Below are 17,156 nucleotides of genomic sequence, written 5' to 3'. Positions count from 1 at the left end.
CCTGCAATGGTGCTCTACGATCACTTGTACTAACAGAAGGCATAGTTTTCTTCATTTCTTAAGGAATTGTGGGTGCATGCAAAAATTTCATTGGATGAACGGGTTTTTTGAAGGGGGAGAGGAAGCAACCAAGCACCCGAGGACCACAAATTTATCTTTACACGGTTCGTAGGTGTACAAATCACTCACTACATGAAATTAAAGGCATCAAGTAAATGGGTCCCGTTCAGCACCAAACATTTTGGCCAACATTTTAGCCAACCATTTTTGTCCTACATGGGTTAGAAGTTTTGGAATGGGCTGATTTTTGGTGAGGATGATCTCTACGGTGAGGAGATCATCCCCACAAAAAATCAGCCCATTCTAAAACTTCTAACCGATGTTTACAAGTTGAAAAATCGTGGACCGTCCATTTTTTGTAAACCATTTTTGATGGGGTTAGAAGTTTTTGAATGGGCTGATTTTTGGTGATGATGATCTCCTCACCGTAGAGATCATCCTCACCAAAAATCAGCCCATTCCAAAACTTCTAACCCATGTTTTGAAAAATGTTTTGCCAAAATGTTTGGTGCTGAACATTTCCCCAAGTAATAGTAAATATCTGTTTCATTTTCTATATACACTTATCTTTTTATATATAAAGCTGCTCAATTCCAGTATACTGACATGAAAGAACTTAAAATGAGGGTGATGAAGATGGCGAATGTTATTATTGATTTACAAGGATTAGCATATCGTCTAATGAGAGTAATTCCATCTTCCTGACTAGTCTATTGGAATGAGTTATCCAATTTTAGTGTCGGGCACGTGAGATGTGTCTTGCAAGCAACAAGGATGTCGAGTTTCAGGGACAATGTCTTTAGGTTTAACAACTTGATCTTTTAAACAAACAATTTGCTAGAGACTCAAAGTACGAGAAAGTGAGAGGCATTGGGAATTAAGACTTACCAGTCGTCAATTGGCCCAAAATTGCTTATTATGAAACCAAGAGCAGTGGTGATTACGGCCTTCTGAAACATACTTTCTGAGATATCCTTTGAAATTGCCTCTTTGTTCGGGAGTTGATATATGAGCCATGCTTCGATTATAGCAAAAGCAGGACCCTGAGCATGCAAGAAACTCAGTTGAACTAAAAAAATGAGGGCTCATTGTGTAAAGTACCATAGGAGTGCTAAGCACAGACATTGTATGCAACTTACTGCGGTTCAACATGAGCAACAACAAAGCCTTATCTCAAAGACTTGTTCCTCTATTCCAATCTGTCGAAAGGTAAGTACAATAGGGGTATGCCTCTATTTTTCGTTTTCTTTTTCCTGCTTTTATACTTAGTCATTTCCTTGCCTTTTTGTTCCTAGGCAAGAAAAATAAAGGAAATGGTTTTAGTTAGTGAATCTTAAATTAACAAAAGTTGAGTCTAACATAAGATCTGATCATCAAAATATATTCACTTTTGACAGCTAAAGTATATGAACAAAGAAACAGACATCAACAATTCCAAATTGTTCTCTAGTGAAGCCCTCTAATTTAAACAACATAGCTTTATCCCAAAGATATGGGATCGGCTAAATTCCTCCATTACACTATATCCAAATCAATGTTCTTTGCTATTGGCAATGAGTTCATATCTACTTTCAGTATCTCCATCCAATGTTCTACTTGGATATTTCTTCTAATTGTAGCTACTCGTACATTTTCCCAAATGCATTTATTTCTAATTTTATCTTTCCTAAAGCATTCCAATGCCATCTAACGAGAATGGTGGTAAGTAGAGATTATTATAATAAAAAATGTTATAGAAGTTATATAATAAACTATGGAAAATACTTACACACACAATAAATAAATAAATAACTAAAGAAGAAGAATTTTACTCTCTTGGTAGATAGATAGATTTTGGTGATTTCAAAGACTTGTTTGGAATTAGCAATTAGGTTTATAGATTATTAGTGTTTCGTCAAATGGGGTCTTTCCTTCATCACTGGATCCATTTTATATTTATATAAACTGCCACACAGGAATCTCCTTTCATGCAACAAAAAGTTTTTTTTTTTTTTAAACAGTTTAATTTCCCCAAGTAGATTTGCCCTCCCTAAGAGGTCTATACATTACAACATAATATCACACCTACGATTTTAGGACATAAATTTCTATGGATGTAGATCACAATAGGCAAAAATTGAAAGAAAAAAACAGTTTCATGAAAATTGGTTGATTCTACATTAATCTCAAAATGAAAATACATTTCATATTTATAGAGCAATTCCTAAACCAACCAATGAACATCTCAACAGATTCATCACAATCCAAATACAGATCAAACCCCTAATCCTAATTTCTGGGTCCAGCAACAAACCACACTACTATGCAGCCCAACATAAAACTTCAAGAAGAGACAGCATGACCTGTTGTTATAGCAAAGAAGTGAAAAACGGCGCTTTCTCCTTATAAGATATTCTTTCAAATCAAATGATCCATGTTCAGTATCAAGTTACATTGTTAAGAGCCATTTTTAATTAGTAATCAGAAATAATTTCATTATTTAGATTAGAGAATAGTCATCATCTCAAAATTCTCGCCGTTTATAATTGTCAATCATGGGATTGTTTGTTGATCGTGAACTATTGAAATAAAATTCATTCAACTTGTATGGTGAATATTTTCCATGATCAAAATAGAAGCCTTTGAGAAAATCTTGATGCATGATCATTGTCCTCATGGCACTCAAGGTTCATCCTGCATTTCTAATCCTCTACTGATCTATTTTTTATTTGTACAGTTGTTCTCATCACTCCATAACCAAAGACAAACTATTAACATTTGGAAGCGCTTTCCACATGCTTGTTTGAAGAAATTAGTGCTGGTTGGTTTGATTGGGGTGTCGATATGGGACACATCCCTGTAGCACACTCAATTAGGACTCCCCCAATTGGGAGAGAATCTTAGAGATATCAAGATTGTTGCACTAGAGGTGTGCAAGACAACTCGAGCTACATAAAAGAAGGTTTGAGACATGGATCATACACATAAAATTCTTTTGAATCTCCTATGTCTTTCTAAGCATGCTAGGCATTCTCTTGGTTTCTATCTAGTACCTAGAGCTCTAAGGCAAGGATATCATCATGGTCACTCTAGTAACATCGACAAAGATGGATTTGGGGTCGTTTCAATCTTCAGCAACCAGCAACAACATGACACAACTAATGTTTGACTATTTTACTATGCATAAGAGGTATGATCGCATGACAGCCAAGAAATAGATCCGATGGTGCTTACCCATGGGTCCTATATGACTGCAGAAATAGAGTAAATCCTTTTAAGATGGACTTGAAACCATAATATGTACATATATATTTTTGGTAGACAATGGGTATCTATTGTAAACAACATGAGGTGCCACCAACTCAGCTAAGTTGGTAAGACGTGTAAATGTTGATCCCACGACCTAGGTTCAAAACCTATTGAGCCCACTTTCATGTTGACCAACAACCCCTTGTTGCCTAGCAAAAAAAACAACAACAAAAAAAAGATATTGAAAACATTTTTAGATGAAATAAACTAACAATTGTAAGTAGGATAGACAGCAAACTTACCGTAAATTGTTGTACATTTATTTAGGAAACAAATTCGTCAAACCTACCATAAAATGTTGTATAGTTATTTAGGAAACAGATCTGTAAATATTTTTCTTGGATTAGGGATCAATGCTAAATGTTAGGAGATGTAGTAATTAGGATGCTTAATGTTAGGAGATGTTGTAATTAGGAGATATTGTAATTAAGGGTATATTGTAGTTAGGGAAAATGACTTCTATATAAGAAAAGGACCACTCGATTGAGTCATTGAGCAAATCTGACATGGTATCAGAGCCACTCTCTGAATCAACCTTGTCTTTGGTCCAATTTTAGTGGTTTTAGGCTCTGGTTTTTTGGTTTCTTGGGTGCGGGTTCTGATTTGCAGTTTTCTTTTTTGGTGAATTTCGAGAGATTCTAGTTATGGCTAACAACTCCAACTCAAAAGTCTTTCAAACTCGGTTTACAGGGAATAATTATGCTACTTGGGAGTTTCAATTTCAACTTTTTGTCATGGGAAAGGAGTTGTGGGGTCATGTTGATGGGAGTTATTCAGCACCTACCAATCCTACGAAGTTGGTTCAATGGAAGGTGAAAGATGCTCGCGTGATCACTTGGATTCTTGGGTCTGTTAATCTACTACTTATACTCAATTTAAGCCTCACAAGACGAGTAAATCGATGTGAGAGTACTTGAAAAATGTCTATCATCAAGATCATTCCACCCGGCGATTTCAGTTGGAAACTGATCTTGCTGTCTATTCCCAAGGTACACTCTCTATTCAGGAATATTTCTATGGTTTTCATAATCTTTGAGCTGAGTTTTTCGACATTGTGTATGCCAATGTGTCAACCGAATCTCTCTCTACTGTTCAAGCAGTCCATGAAGCTAGCAAAATAGACCAGTTTTTAATGAAACTAAGGCCAAAATTCGAGTCTATTCGCTCCAACCTGATGCACAGGGATCCTTCACTATCTCTTAAAGTGTGTTTTGGAGCACTTCTTCAAGAGGAACAACGTCTTCTTACTCAATCTTCGCTTTAACAAGAGAATGTTGTCGCATACGTTGCTCAAGGCAAAGGGAGGGGTCGAGACATGTGTACAATTCAGTGCTATAGTTGCAAAGATTATGGGCATATTGCTGCCCATTATGCTAAAAAGTTATGCAGCTACTATAAACAGAAAGGGCACATCATCAAAGAATGCCCAACACATCCTCAAAACCGACCCGTGAATGCTTATCTTGCTACTGCTACTGGCCACACTTTGGATGGGGTAACCAGTACTCAAAATCTCATTCTAGTGTCATCTTCCACTGTTGCTATACCTACCATTACACCAAAAATGGTGCAACAAATGATTGTCTCGGCATTTTCCGCTTTACGGCTGCAAGGTAAGGGTACCATACCCTCTCAATCTTGGCTTGTTGATTCCACTGCATCCAATCACATGACCAGTTCTCCTAATATGCTTAGCAATGTTCGTAAATACACTGGTTCTTCTAATATTCAAGTTTCTAATGGCCATCTTTTACCGATTACTGGGGTTGGTGATAGCACACCATCACTTACTAATATTTTTGTATCACCTGGGCTTTCTACGAGTCTTATTTCGGTTGGACAATTAGTGGATGATAATTATAATGTTCAGTTTTCTCGTGATGGTTGTCATGTGCAAGATCCGGTGTCAGGGAAGACAATAGCAAAGGGGTCTAAAGTTGGGAGACTATTTCCATTCATAGTATCATTTATTTAGCTTGTACTACTATCTCCAATAATTGTGAAGTAGGGCACAAACGCTTAGGCTATCCAAACAATGTTGTTTTATCTCATTTGCTGAATTTTGGTTCCTTGGGAAAAAAAGATTCTTCTTTGCCTCATGTTTTGTCTTTTGATTGTTCTACATGTAAAATCGAAAAAAACAAGATTCTTCCCTTCCCTTCTTTCGGGAGTAAGGCAAAGAATTACTTTGACCTTGTTCATAGTGATGTATGGGACCTTTCTCATGTTCATTATAAAATTTTGTGACATTCATAGATGACTATAGTCGATATACTTGTATATTTTATGCACTCTAAGTCTGAAGTCTTTACTGTTTTCAAATCATTTCAAGCATATGTTGAGAATCAACTTACCACTAGTATTAAAACTTTACGATCTAATTCTGGTGGAGAATATGTGTCTCATGAATTTCTTGAGTTTCTTTGTCACAAAGGAACTGTTTCTCACCGCTCGTGTCCTTATACACCTCAACTGAATGGCGTGGCTGAGTACAAAAATCGATATTTGTTAGATGTTGTTTGGACCTTATTACTTGCATCTTCTGTTCCTCCTAAATTTTGGGTTGTAGCTTGAGCTACAGCAGTATATTTGATTAATAGGTTGCCTTCTAAAGTGCTAAATTTTGACTCTCCATACTATCGTTTACATCAACAACACCCAAACTTTCTTGACTTACACACTTCATGATGTGTCTATTATGTGCATCTACCTCCACATCAACGTCTCAAACTCTCTGCGCAATCTGTGAAATGTGCCTTTATGGGATATAACTAATCTCAAAAAGGATTTGTGTGCTATGATGCTCCTTCTAATAAATTTCATATATCTCGTAATGTCATTTTTTTTTAGCATCAATGTTTCTTTCCTAGTTCTATTACATCATCTCCTAAAGTTTCTGTTCTTCCTTACTTCGATGATTTTATGTGCCCTCCTGAACGCTTCAAGCCTGGTTTTGTGTATGAACGTTGTCAACCAACGCTACCCCTTCCTAAGTTTGATCTACCACCTAATCTCGTTTTGCATTCTCCTCGACAATCTAGCCGTGCTTCTCATCAATTGAATAGGTATGGTTTCCCTCATACCTCTTTCACGGCTATCTTATCAACTGTATCGATTCCTAATTCCTACTTACAAGCTGATAAACATGAGTGTTGGAAAAAGGCTATGCAAGAAGAACTTCATGCTCTTCAAGAAAGTCAGACTTGGGACATGGACCCTTGTCCTTCTCATAACAAGTTAATTGGGTGTAAGTGGGTTTTCTCTATGAAACTTCGGCCAGATGGATCAGTGGACCGTTATAAGGTTCATTTGGTTGCCCTTGGAAACTGCCAGGAGTACAGGGTTGATTATGAGGAGACATTTGCTCCTGTCGCTAAAATGACCATTGTGCGTACTATTATTGCCATTATAGCTTCTCAAGGATGGTCCCTTTACCAAATGGATGTGAAGAATGCATTTCTTCGCAGTGATTTACAAGAAGATGTTTACATGACACCTCCTCCTGGCCTCTGCTCATCGTCGACATCGAATGTGTGTAAGCTGAAGCGCTCTCTGTATGGTTTGAAACAGGCTCCCCGGGCCTGGTTTGATAAGTTCCGGGCTACCTTACTTCGGTTTTCTTTCATCCAAAGCCAGTATGATTCTTCGTTGTTTCTTCGTACGACTTATGTTGGTATCGTTCTTCTTCTAGTTTATGTCGACAACATTGTCATCACTGGGACTGATTCAGCTTTCATTGATCAGCTCAAGCAACATCTTCATGATTCCTTCCATATGAAGGATCTTGGTCCTCTTCGGTATTTCCTCGATTTGGAAGTTCAATTCGATTCATCTAAGGTTTTCTTGCATCAGCATAAGTACATAGAGGACTTGATTTCCTTGTCTGGTTTGTAGGACTTCTCTTCAGTGGATACCCCTTTGGAAGTGAATGTCAAGTATCAACGTGAAGAGGGGGATCTTCCTTCTGATCCCACGGTGTTTCGACAGTTAGTTGGTATTCTCAATTATCTCACTATTACACGGCCTAACATCTCCTTTGTTGTCCAGCAAATCAGTCAATTCATGCAGTCTCCTTGCCACCTTCATCCTATCGCGATCCACCGAATTATTCGATATCTCCGGGGTTCCTCTCAACGTGGCTTGTTCTTCTCTAATGGTACTCATCTTCGCTTTGTGGCTTTTATTGGTGCTGACTGAGCAAGATGTCCTGATACTCGCCAATCTGTAACTGGGTAGTGTATGTTTCTTGGTGATTTACTTATCTCTTGGAAGAGTAAGAAACAAGATTGTGTTTTCAAATCTTCGACCAAGTCAGAGTATCGTGCCCTGTCAGCAGCCTGCTCGAAGATTGTGTGGCTCTGTGGCTTACTTGCTAAGATAGATTTTCCTTAGTCTACTCCCACTCCTCTTCATGTTGATAATATGAGTGCTATTTAGATCGCTACAAATCCCGTCTTTCACGAGCGTACCAAACATATCGAGGTGGACTGCCATTCTATTCGGGAAGCTGTTGATATTTGGGTTACCTCTCTTCCACATGTCTCAAGCAACCTTCAGATAGCGGACATCTTCACCAAAGCTATGACACGACTACATCATCAATTTCTTGTTGGCAAATTGATGCTTATTGATAGACCAGCATCTATTTGATAGGGGGATGTTAGTAGGATAGACAACAAACTTACTATAAATTGTTGTACATTTATTTAGGAAACAAATCTATCAAACCTACCATAAAATGTTGTATGGTTATTTAGGAAACAGATTTGTAAATATCTTTCCTGAATTAGGGGTCAATGCTTAATGTTAGGAGATGCTGTAATTAGGATGCTTAATGTTAGTAGATGTTGTAATTAGGATATATTGTAATTAAGGGATATATTGTAATTAGGGAAAATGACTTTTATATAAGAAAAGGACCACTTGATTGAGGATCATTGAACAAATCTAACAACAATTACACTACAGAAAATGAACACCATCATGAAAAGGTAAAGAACCTTTTCTTTGCCTTCAACTGAGTTCTTTTTTCTTTTATTCAAAGGATTATGTATAAAAGGTAGCTTTTCCAGTTCAAACCTACACATTTTCACACTTGTGAAGTAACCATTATAACTCTCTTGCAAAATCATCTTCATTTTCTTTTATAGGTAAAGGGTTAGAGGTTAGCAAGGTAAAGTGGGTTCAAGGAGGTCAAAACCTAGGATGTGGGAACAGCACTTCATAAATTCTAAAAACTTAGCTAAGTTGGCACTTCGTAGAATCAGAGCTACATTCCAATGTTGCTATCAAACTATTACATCAACCATGACTAAACTATATATTATATGATATATTCCATAGATTGATATTAAGATTTAACAAATCCTTGTGTCATTAACCTATAAAACCAACAATAGTGCAAATATAAATTAGACTAGAAAAATACATTAGTAACACAATAATAATACTCACCTTTTACAAGAAACATAATCCTCAACTGCTTTATACTGTTCAGAATCATAAGTAAACCACTTGTCCTGAGGAGTAACAGAGTCCCAACTTCCTATATCTGTGTGGGAAAAATGATTAAATGTGAAATTGCATTGCACATTCAAACATTAAGATAATGCAGTTAAGACACACCTTGAAGCAATATATGTGGTTCATCAGAATAGCCTTCCAATCTCCAAAATGCATGGCCATTTCCAACCAAAAGAATGGACTCTGTTCTAACAGCATCCGATCTCACTTTATCTATGTAAGTGATCACAAAGAAATGTTAATTTTTTGCTAATTCAAAGAAAATATTTGTTTTCCAGTTAGAAGCCCGTGAATATATAAAATTAAAATCATTAGAGGCAAAGTCAACATGGAAACACTTTTGAAAAAAGAGCATCTGAAATTGTTCTATTTTCCACAAATGTGATTTGTTAAGCTTAGAAACGTGGGCTGGCTTTAGAACTTTCCATCAAGGGAGCAAATAAGATAGTTCAATTAGCATTCCTTATCCGCCTGTTATCTCAAATTGATCAATGCTAAGCTTTTTCACTGGATACTTACCTTGAAATTATTTACCAGCTCAGAGAAGAATATCATTTCCTAGTGTTATGTTGACACATGGCATGAATGCCAAGTGTCAAGGTGTTTAGCACAACCAACTCCAGAAATTCCAATATCGCAGCATTGTTAGTATTATTGTGCACATACAAGTTAATGATTATTTTGAGACAATTTTTTTTATCCATGAATTACATAAGGCTTGGAAGCCTTTTCATGATGCAACTCAAATTTTATAGTAAAAAAATAATATGATATATGCAATAATTTGTATTATGAATAACTAGTTTTGGCATTCATGAGATATTTTTATCCCGAGGCAGCATTGTAGGTGACTTGGTCATGGTAGGTCCATGCAAGAAACCCAATTACATCAAGTCCGTGTAAACTTCAAATTTTGACCAGGGCTACAAGAAATGAACTTGGGGACAACTCATTTTTCATGTCCCTCACATGCTCAATAAGCTATTTATAAATTCGAGTTTTTTCCATGGAGGGTAGGTTCACCACTTCAATATGCATGTAAAAATATGTTGGCATATATTGGAGATCACACAAAAATTCCTCTTAATTTTCACCCACTAAATAGGTGATCATTGAAATGTAGTTTTGTTCTAAGAATCAAATGGGATTGTTGAGTTTTACTTAAGAATCTTTGGTTCATCAAAAGCTTGAGACTTCAATTGACAAATATATTAGGCATTTTGGTAATCTAGTTGAGCTCATGAGAATATTGTGGTGAGGTCAATATGGGATCCCTATGGCTGGCCATCTCCATGTGTTTCCACATCTTGAATCATTTGAATATTTGGATGAATATTTAAAATGTCGGCCAACAAGTTTTTGGTCAAATGGTTATTCACTCAAATAACTTTTAAATATTATACATATACATTTATATTTTTTTTTTTGTCATGCACTAAGGATCAAATGTTGGTGCAATGGTACTTGTGTTATATCACGGGGTATAAGCATAAAACCTCAGTCTATGTAAATTCCACCCTGGAGCCTATACTTGTTAATGCATGTGAGAATTTTCCCAAATAGCAAAATCGAATATTGAATTGTTTTCTAAGATACATATTATGGCCTCAATATTTTAAGAAACCACATGCATGTTTATGTTTTTCCAATAAAGATATTTTTTTCATGTGCATGCATTAATCTGAGGGATTTCCTCAAAATAAATAAAAAGTTAAATATATCTATATATTAAAGCAGGATAGTGCACCCCTTGACTCAATCTTTATCCCCCATAATACCCCTTCCCAATAATTCCACCAACTTTATTGCCTTGCCTCTTCTACCCACCTTTACCTCTTCAATTTTATGTATTAACTTTCATTTCCCCCCATTTTTCAATAATACCCCTCCAACTTTATTGGTTTTCTCTTCTTCCCCCTTTTTCCAATGATACCCTTTTAAATTTATGTTTTTTTCTTTTTTTACCCTCTTAACCACAAAGAGAATGTTCGTGCCATAGGCAAGGACAAACTTTAGTACATATATAATAGCATACAACAGTTCTCATCCCAATGTTTATCCCCCACATAAGTACGGGTTGGGATTTAATTCCATCACGAATCCCGAGAAATAATTTTAACTTTATTCCTATCTCTCTCCTTCTTTTCAAGCATACTCTTCAACTTTATTGCCTTCTCTCTTCTCCCCTACCTATAATACCCTCTAGTTTTATTACCTCTATCCCTCTAATCCCTTTTCCAATAATACCCCTACAAATTTATTGACTTTCCTCTTTTAGCCCTTAACCCTGAAGAGAATGACCATGTCGTAGGCACAAGAAAACTCAATTATATATAATAAAACACAGTGGTTGCCTTCCCCCGATGTTTATACCCATAAAGAGTGATTTAGATTCAATCTCATGCACATTTCAAGGAATCATTTCAACTTCATTACATTTTCTCTCCTCCCTGTGCAACAATACCCCTTCAACTTTATTGTGTTTTCTCTTCTACCCCCTTCCTTTCCAATAAAATCCTTCCAACCATATTCTCTTTTCTCTTCTCCCTTTTTTTTCAATAATACCCTTCCAACTTTACTGTCTTTACCTTTCTACCCCTTGTTCAATAATTCTACAATTTTATTGTATTTCCTCTTTTACCCTCTGAACCCCAAAGAGAATGACTGCGCCATAGGCATAGGAAAACTCTAGTTTATATATAATAACAACATACATATATATTTATGCAAGAGATTTCTTCATTGAGGAAAAATAATGACTTGCACATTTTTTAAATCATGTTTACTTTATTTGGTGTACATGCATGAAAACAAGAAATCATCCCTTATGAACTATATTGGTTTAAATATTATTTCGTTATAGTTAATTTACATGCATGTGAATGAGAGATCTCTCCCATTAATCAAGCAAACAGGGAATTTTCATCCATTAATATGCAATTACATTTAAAAAAATTATGGGTAAATGTATGTGAATGGAGAGCTTCAATATACAAAGTAACTTAAGTTCTCAATATACAAAGTAACTTAAGTTTTGTTTTTTATTAATGCAAAAAAGATACATATTTTATATACAAATGTAGATTAAGAATCTTCAATCTGTTTTGTGATTATGTTGCAAACAATTACCATACAAGTATTGAAATAATGGTACAACATATCTTCTAAATGGTAATTTAGTATTTTGTAAGACATGAAGGGAAATTGAGTTGAATAAATAAACAAGTAACTAAAGTACATGATACACATTCCTAGCAAATGCATAGAAGTGTAATGCCATGCCATAAAGTAGCATGTCCCTGCAAAAAAAAGTGGAAATTGGAAGTGCCAAGATGACACTATGTTTGTCCAAATACATACTTGTATCTTCAGTTTAAGATCTTATATTTTTTGTGAACAAGCAATCCATGTTGTTCTCATCTTTCTAAATAAAAAGTGTAATACATTAACTCAATTTTCGTAAGACAACCACTGTCCTTCACATTGGTTAATTCAATTTCTATAACATAATCACCATAATTTCCAAGTATCCACATCACGGGAGTATTTAACATAATCCAAACGATGAAATGTCTTATTCCAGATACATTCTCACTTGCACATTCGTCGCATTTAAAATGTTGCTAAATATTGAAAGTAATGGAAAAAATGATAGAAATTAAGTTTCCTATATGGTGGGATTTAAAATATCAACAACATTTGAAGAATCTAATCAAAATCCCATGTTAAAGACATTTGATGGCATTACTAGATGCAATGTTGTCAAGGTGAACGCTTTGGTGCACCTCAAGGAAGGGCGGACCGAAGGCATTTTAATAAATGTGAAGTGGCGCAGTATAAGTGAGGCGTACCAAGGTGCATGACTTGACTGCACCTTAGTCAAGGTGCAAGGCAAATCAGGTGCATGTCTCACTTAAAATTGAATAAAATAAATGTATTTTATTTGTATCGTCTTTACATTATAAAAATAAAAATAAAAATAAAAAAAGAGAGATTTATTTGGAGAGCAACTTTTTTACATTTAAAATGTTAAATTTTATATTTTGACATTTTTATTCAGCTCGAGCCCATTGGGTTGCGTTAGGGTTTGGTCAACTTCGGCTCAATAGGAGTATATGGTTGGTCTTAAGATACAACCTACCTCTGCAGTGCTGAGTTAGGGCTCAACCAATCCCTAACAGAACCCGCCCACTAACAGCCCTAATTTTTGTTGTGTTGTAGCAGCAACAACAAATGTTGTTGGCCTACTTATATTTCTTCCCTTTTTCTTGTCATTCCTGTCTAATTTCTCTGTAATTGCCAACCCTTATTCTTCTCTTTGAAGTATTGAATGAATACTTTACCTTATTTATAAATCACATTCATACATGTTATAATTGAAAATATCTAAAACCTATCTTTCAATATTTAATTTTTTGAATTTTATAATTTTATTGTGTCTTGCTTCACTCAGGCGAGCATGCGCCTCACCTTGCGCCCCAAGCACCAACAATCATACCATATTTTACTAATATAAAAGAAATTCAAAAAACTACCAAAAAGATTATTGGATTTTCTGGAAAGAGAAGAATTACGATGTTTGAGTTTTTTCTCATCGAATTTTTTTTATTTTAGGTATTTGGGCACCATTGTGTTGAAGATCAAAATTGTAAAAAAATTGGATCTTTTATTTAGTCAAAGACTCAAAGAAGACTTGTCTTGAGTACTTTGCATTTGGCTGGAATTAGGGCAATTTTTTAGGGGAACTAATTAACTTTTTTGTTTTATTGGCAAAGAAAATTTTATTAATAAGTGAAAAACAAAGAAAGGGTGGCAAATAAAATTTTATTAATAAGTGAAAAACAAAGAAAGGGTGGCTAAGATAGTCACCCAACAAAAGTCAATAACAACAAAGACCAAAAAAAAAAAAAAAACAGCAAAAACAAAAAAAGCGAAAAACAACTCCTCAGGACTCGACTAGCTCGTCCCATCTAAAAATACACTACTAATTCACTCTAGCTAAATGCCCCAACACATAGCAAAAGGGGTTAGAGAACGAAGAAAAAATTTCTTGTTAGAACTTTCTTTAAGATGCCAACTTTGAAACATGCTAGAGTGGATTGAGAAAAACACCAAGAGAACTTGAATAACGAGAGAAAATGATTCAAAACCTTTGAAGCAAAGACGCAATGGTTGCAAACATGCACTTGGTAATCAGTTACTACTGTGTCAACAACTTTTGCAGACAAACAATAAAACCTAACCCTCCTTATGTACATGAATCAAGTGATTACTGAAATTAAATATGAATATAGACACGGTTAAGTCAACAAATTAGGTGAAGAGAGCAAACGGATCCAGAACATACTCTTAGTTGCCATGTTTTTTGCTTCTAGCATCTCAACATGAGCTTCTGCAACTTCAATTTTCATTTTTGAAACCAGATTATCGTGCTCAGAAATAGAAAGTGGAGCACCATTTTTCAGGACAGCATTTGCTATCTCATCCTTCATCTTTTGCTTTAAGCACTTTTCCTATATATATATATATATATATATATATATATATATATATATATATATATATATATATATATCCTGGTTAACAAGAAACACTAAGAAATCAATACTAATTTTCTGCTCCCAAGATTTGTTACCTTATCTTTTGCCGCCTTTTTCCTCTCAATAAATTCTGAGTTTTGTTTCTCAATCCAACTCCGTATTTGTCTGAAAAGTGGGTGAAATATTATGAGAACTACCTGAAAAGAAGGATAATTTGGAAAAGAAATGATGCGACATAAGCAGCTTTTATCACTTACGGGGTGCTAAGAGCTTCATCGCATAGAAAATTCAAGAGTTTCAACTTTGTCAAGAGGTCTAGCTTGTCATATCCATCAACACCCTCATCAAAAAACTTCAAAGGAAAATCCTCCCACTCCCATTGGGACTCGGATAAGCATTTTTGTAGAGCTTGCAGCCATGAATTTTCACTGCTTGGACTTAAAAGGTGTCTAGAAACAAGAAAAGTATACATCTACTCAATTCAAAGAATATTTTCATAACCATAAAATCACATGAGATAAGAATTATACTCTGCTCCAGAGTCCTTTTGCATCAAAGACAGCAATTGGACATGAAACTGAATGATAGAAGAATTTTGTCCTTGACAATGTAAGTGCCCACATGTTAATTCTCGAAGAACAGTTTCAGCCAGGCCTTCCTTAAAATTAAAGACCTAGAAAGTAACAAAACATTTTAAAAGGGAAATCCACCTCATATAACAGTAAAAACAATCATGCTTTTTCAGATCAAGAAAAATAACTCAGAACAGCAAATTAAAAAATTTCCGAGACTTTTGGCTAGTAATCATTAATAGAAATCATTGAAATTGCAAGACCGAAGGCCATTGCCATTTAAGGGAAACATAGAGCAAAAAATAATCTGCTTAAACAACTTCCAAGCACAAAACCAGTAATCTAATACTAGAATCTGAACAAAGTGGACCATTTTAGCTTAAAAACTGGAAATATATAAATGTCTTTCAATTGAAACATCAAACCTTCCTTTCAATTTCAAACCCAAAGTTATAGTTACCTCTCCAAAAGCCTTGCAGAATTCTAGAAATTGCAAGGCATACCCAACATCCTGAGCAGGTAAATCAACGCCCACCACAGTTGTTAGATCAATGCCCTGAGGGAATGGGACATGGGCTTCAGTAGCTGGCAATGAAATCTGCATTGGTAGTTCCATCTTCTCCAGCGGACTTGACCTGAGCTCCGCTACCATCAATTCCTTTTAGAAACAAGTATGAATTAATAAAAAGGTGGAACATAACATGCCCATCAATCAAACATTTCAAGGAACAACCAATTTAAAGTGGTAAGTCAATCGAACCTCGCTACAAGCAGACGGATTTTTCGGTGAGGCACTCACATCCTTTGCAGACATCCAAGAAATCAAATCTTCAGGACCCTTCGCAATTAGCATTTCAGATACTGAAGAAAACCCATTTGCCTTTGCAGTATGAACAAGAGGACCAGTAGGTTGGCTCCCTTTTCTCTTCCTATAAAAAAGATTTTTTATTTTTTTTTTAACATTCTCAATAACTTTTAATTTTGCTACTAAAAAAAAAAAAAAAGCAAAAATACTCATTTTGATAAAAAATAAATAAATAAATAAAAACACTTAAGCAACTAAAATTTTCTAACCATTTTTCATACCCAAATTCAAATCAAACCCAAAACTTTAAATTGGCAAAAACAAACACTTACATGCAACAACTACAATTGCAAATGTCTCTACACTTAGGGCATTTCCAATCATCCAACAGAGCAACCTCTTCTGCTTTCTCTCCATATCTGTTCAACACCAACCCAACCCAAATTTTTAATATGAAAAAAAAAAAAAAAAAAAAAAACCATAATAAAAATTGCAGAAAATGTATAAAATAAGGATCTAAACCTGTTGAAGAGACACTTTTTACAGAATTTAAAAGTCCAAGGTTTGTTATTTCTCTGATTCTTGCAAGTCTCGACCTTCATTGTTCTTTGCCGACACTGTAACAGACAACGCAACAAAAATTACCACCAAAAAAAGTCAAAAACTGAAAATAAGATCAATCAAAAAAATCGATTAAAATGAAACAAGATTTGGATTTTTCTGGGGTATAATTTAATTAACCTGGTGACAGTATTTGCCTTTCTCAACTTCTGAAGATTGGGTTTTTTTCGAAGGTGAAGAAGAATTGTGGAGAATTGGGGGTTGTTGAGGAGAATCTGGTTTGTTGTTCTCCACTTCTTGCTCTTCGTTCTGGGTGTTGGGTTTCGATGATGGAGGGTTTTGAGAGACCTCCATTTTAGTGAGGGTTTCAGAGATATATTTGAAGATTTGAGCATACACAAGTCCTGAAGATTGGGTGTTAATCTAAGGTGAAGAAGAATTGGGGAGTTCTTGGGGAGAATCCGGTTTGTTGTTCTCCATGGCTTGCTCTTGGGTTTCGATGATGGAGGGTTTAGAGAATCTAGTTTGTTGTTCTCCATCTCTTGCTCTTCGTTCTGGATGTTGGTGTTGGATTTTGATGGAGGGTTTTGAGAAACAGCTATTTTAGTGAGAATTTCAGAGAGAGATTTTGTTGTTTCTCTGGTTTTTCGGTTATTTTTCAGGAGAATTAGCTGTCTGTGTCTCGAGAGAAGAGAGGAGTTAATATTTCATTAATTTCCTTTTTAGTCATTCTTTCCATATTTGTTTGGCGGGAAATACGAAAAAAAATAAATGAATAACGCTTTTTATCATTCCCCGAACCCACAA

General features: G+C 35.3%; 1 protein-coding gene across 2 annotated transcripts; it reads right to left on the bottom strand.

The window, feature by feature from the left end:
- Positions 1-541: 541 nt before the first annotated feature.
- LOC147394538 (uncharacterized) lies at positions 542-17,047 on the bottom strand. Of its 2 annotated transcripts, XR_015181512.1 has the most exons (13): positions 16,530-17,047; positions 16,311-16,405; positions 16,121-16,207; positions 15,744-15,912; positions 15,444-15,641; positions 14,942-15,084; positions 14,669-14,860; positions 14,507-14,576; positions 14,219-14,384; positions 8,974-9,084; positions 8,803-8,899; positions 1,200-1,351; positions 544-1,103 (listed from the first exon to the last, which is right to left on the bottom strand). XR_015181512.1 is itself a non-coding variant. In XM_086454184.1 (12 exons), the coding sequence occupies exons 1-12, from the start codon at positions 16,701-16,703 to the stop codon at positions 1,330-1,332; spliced, it is 1,524 nt and encodes a 507-aa protein (XP_086310310.1). In that variant the 5' UTR covers positions 16,704-17,047; the 3' UTR covers positions 542-1,329. The 2 variants fall into 2 exon arrangements, 1 of the variants encoding a protein (XP_086310310.1); XM_086454184.1 differs by having other exon boundaries at positions 542-1,351.
- Positions 17,048-17,156: the final 109 nt, after the last annotated feature.

Source organism: Akebia trifoliata, chromosome 9, assembly GCF_017979445.1.
Source record: "Akebia trifoliata isolate Shusen 1 chromosome 9, ASM1797944v1, whole genome shotgun sequence".
Classification (NCBI taxonomy): Eukaryota; Viridiplantae; Streptophyta; class Magnoliopsida; order Ranunculales; family Lardizabalaceae; genus Akebia; species Akebia trifoliata.
Note: the sequence above shows the minus strand (reverse complement) of the source record. Positions and strands in the feature narration are given on the sequence as shown.

What these genes read in the sequence shown, in the direction of transcription:
- LOC147394538 (XM_086454184.1), bottom strand. Translation starts at nt 16,703, where the DNA reads ATGGAGGTCTCTCAAAACCCTCCATCATCGAAACCCAACACCCAGAAC. An exon ending in GATGAAGCTCTTAGCACCCC is followed by an intron (nt 14,577 to 14,668) that starts GTAAGTGATAAA and finishes CCCACTTTTCAG; the next exon opens with ACAAATACGGAGTTGGATTG. An exon ending in ACCACATATATTGCTTCAAG is followed by an intron (nt 8,900 to 8,973) that starts GTGTGTCTTAAC and finishes TTTCCCACACAG; the next exon opens with ATATAGGAAGTTGGGACTCT.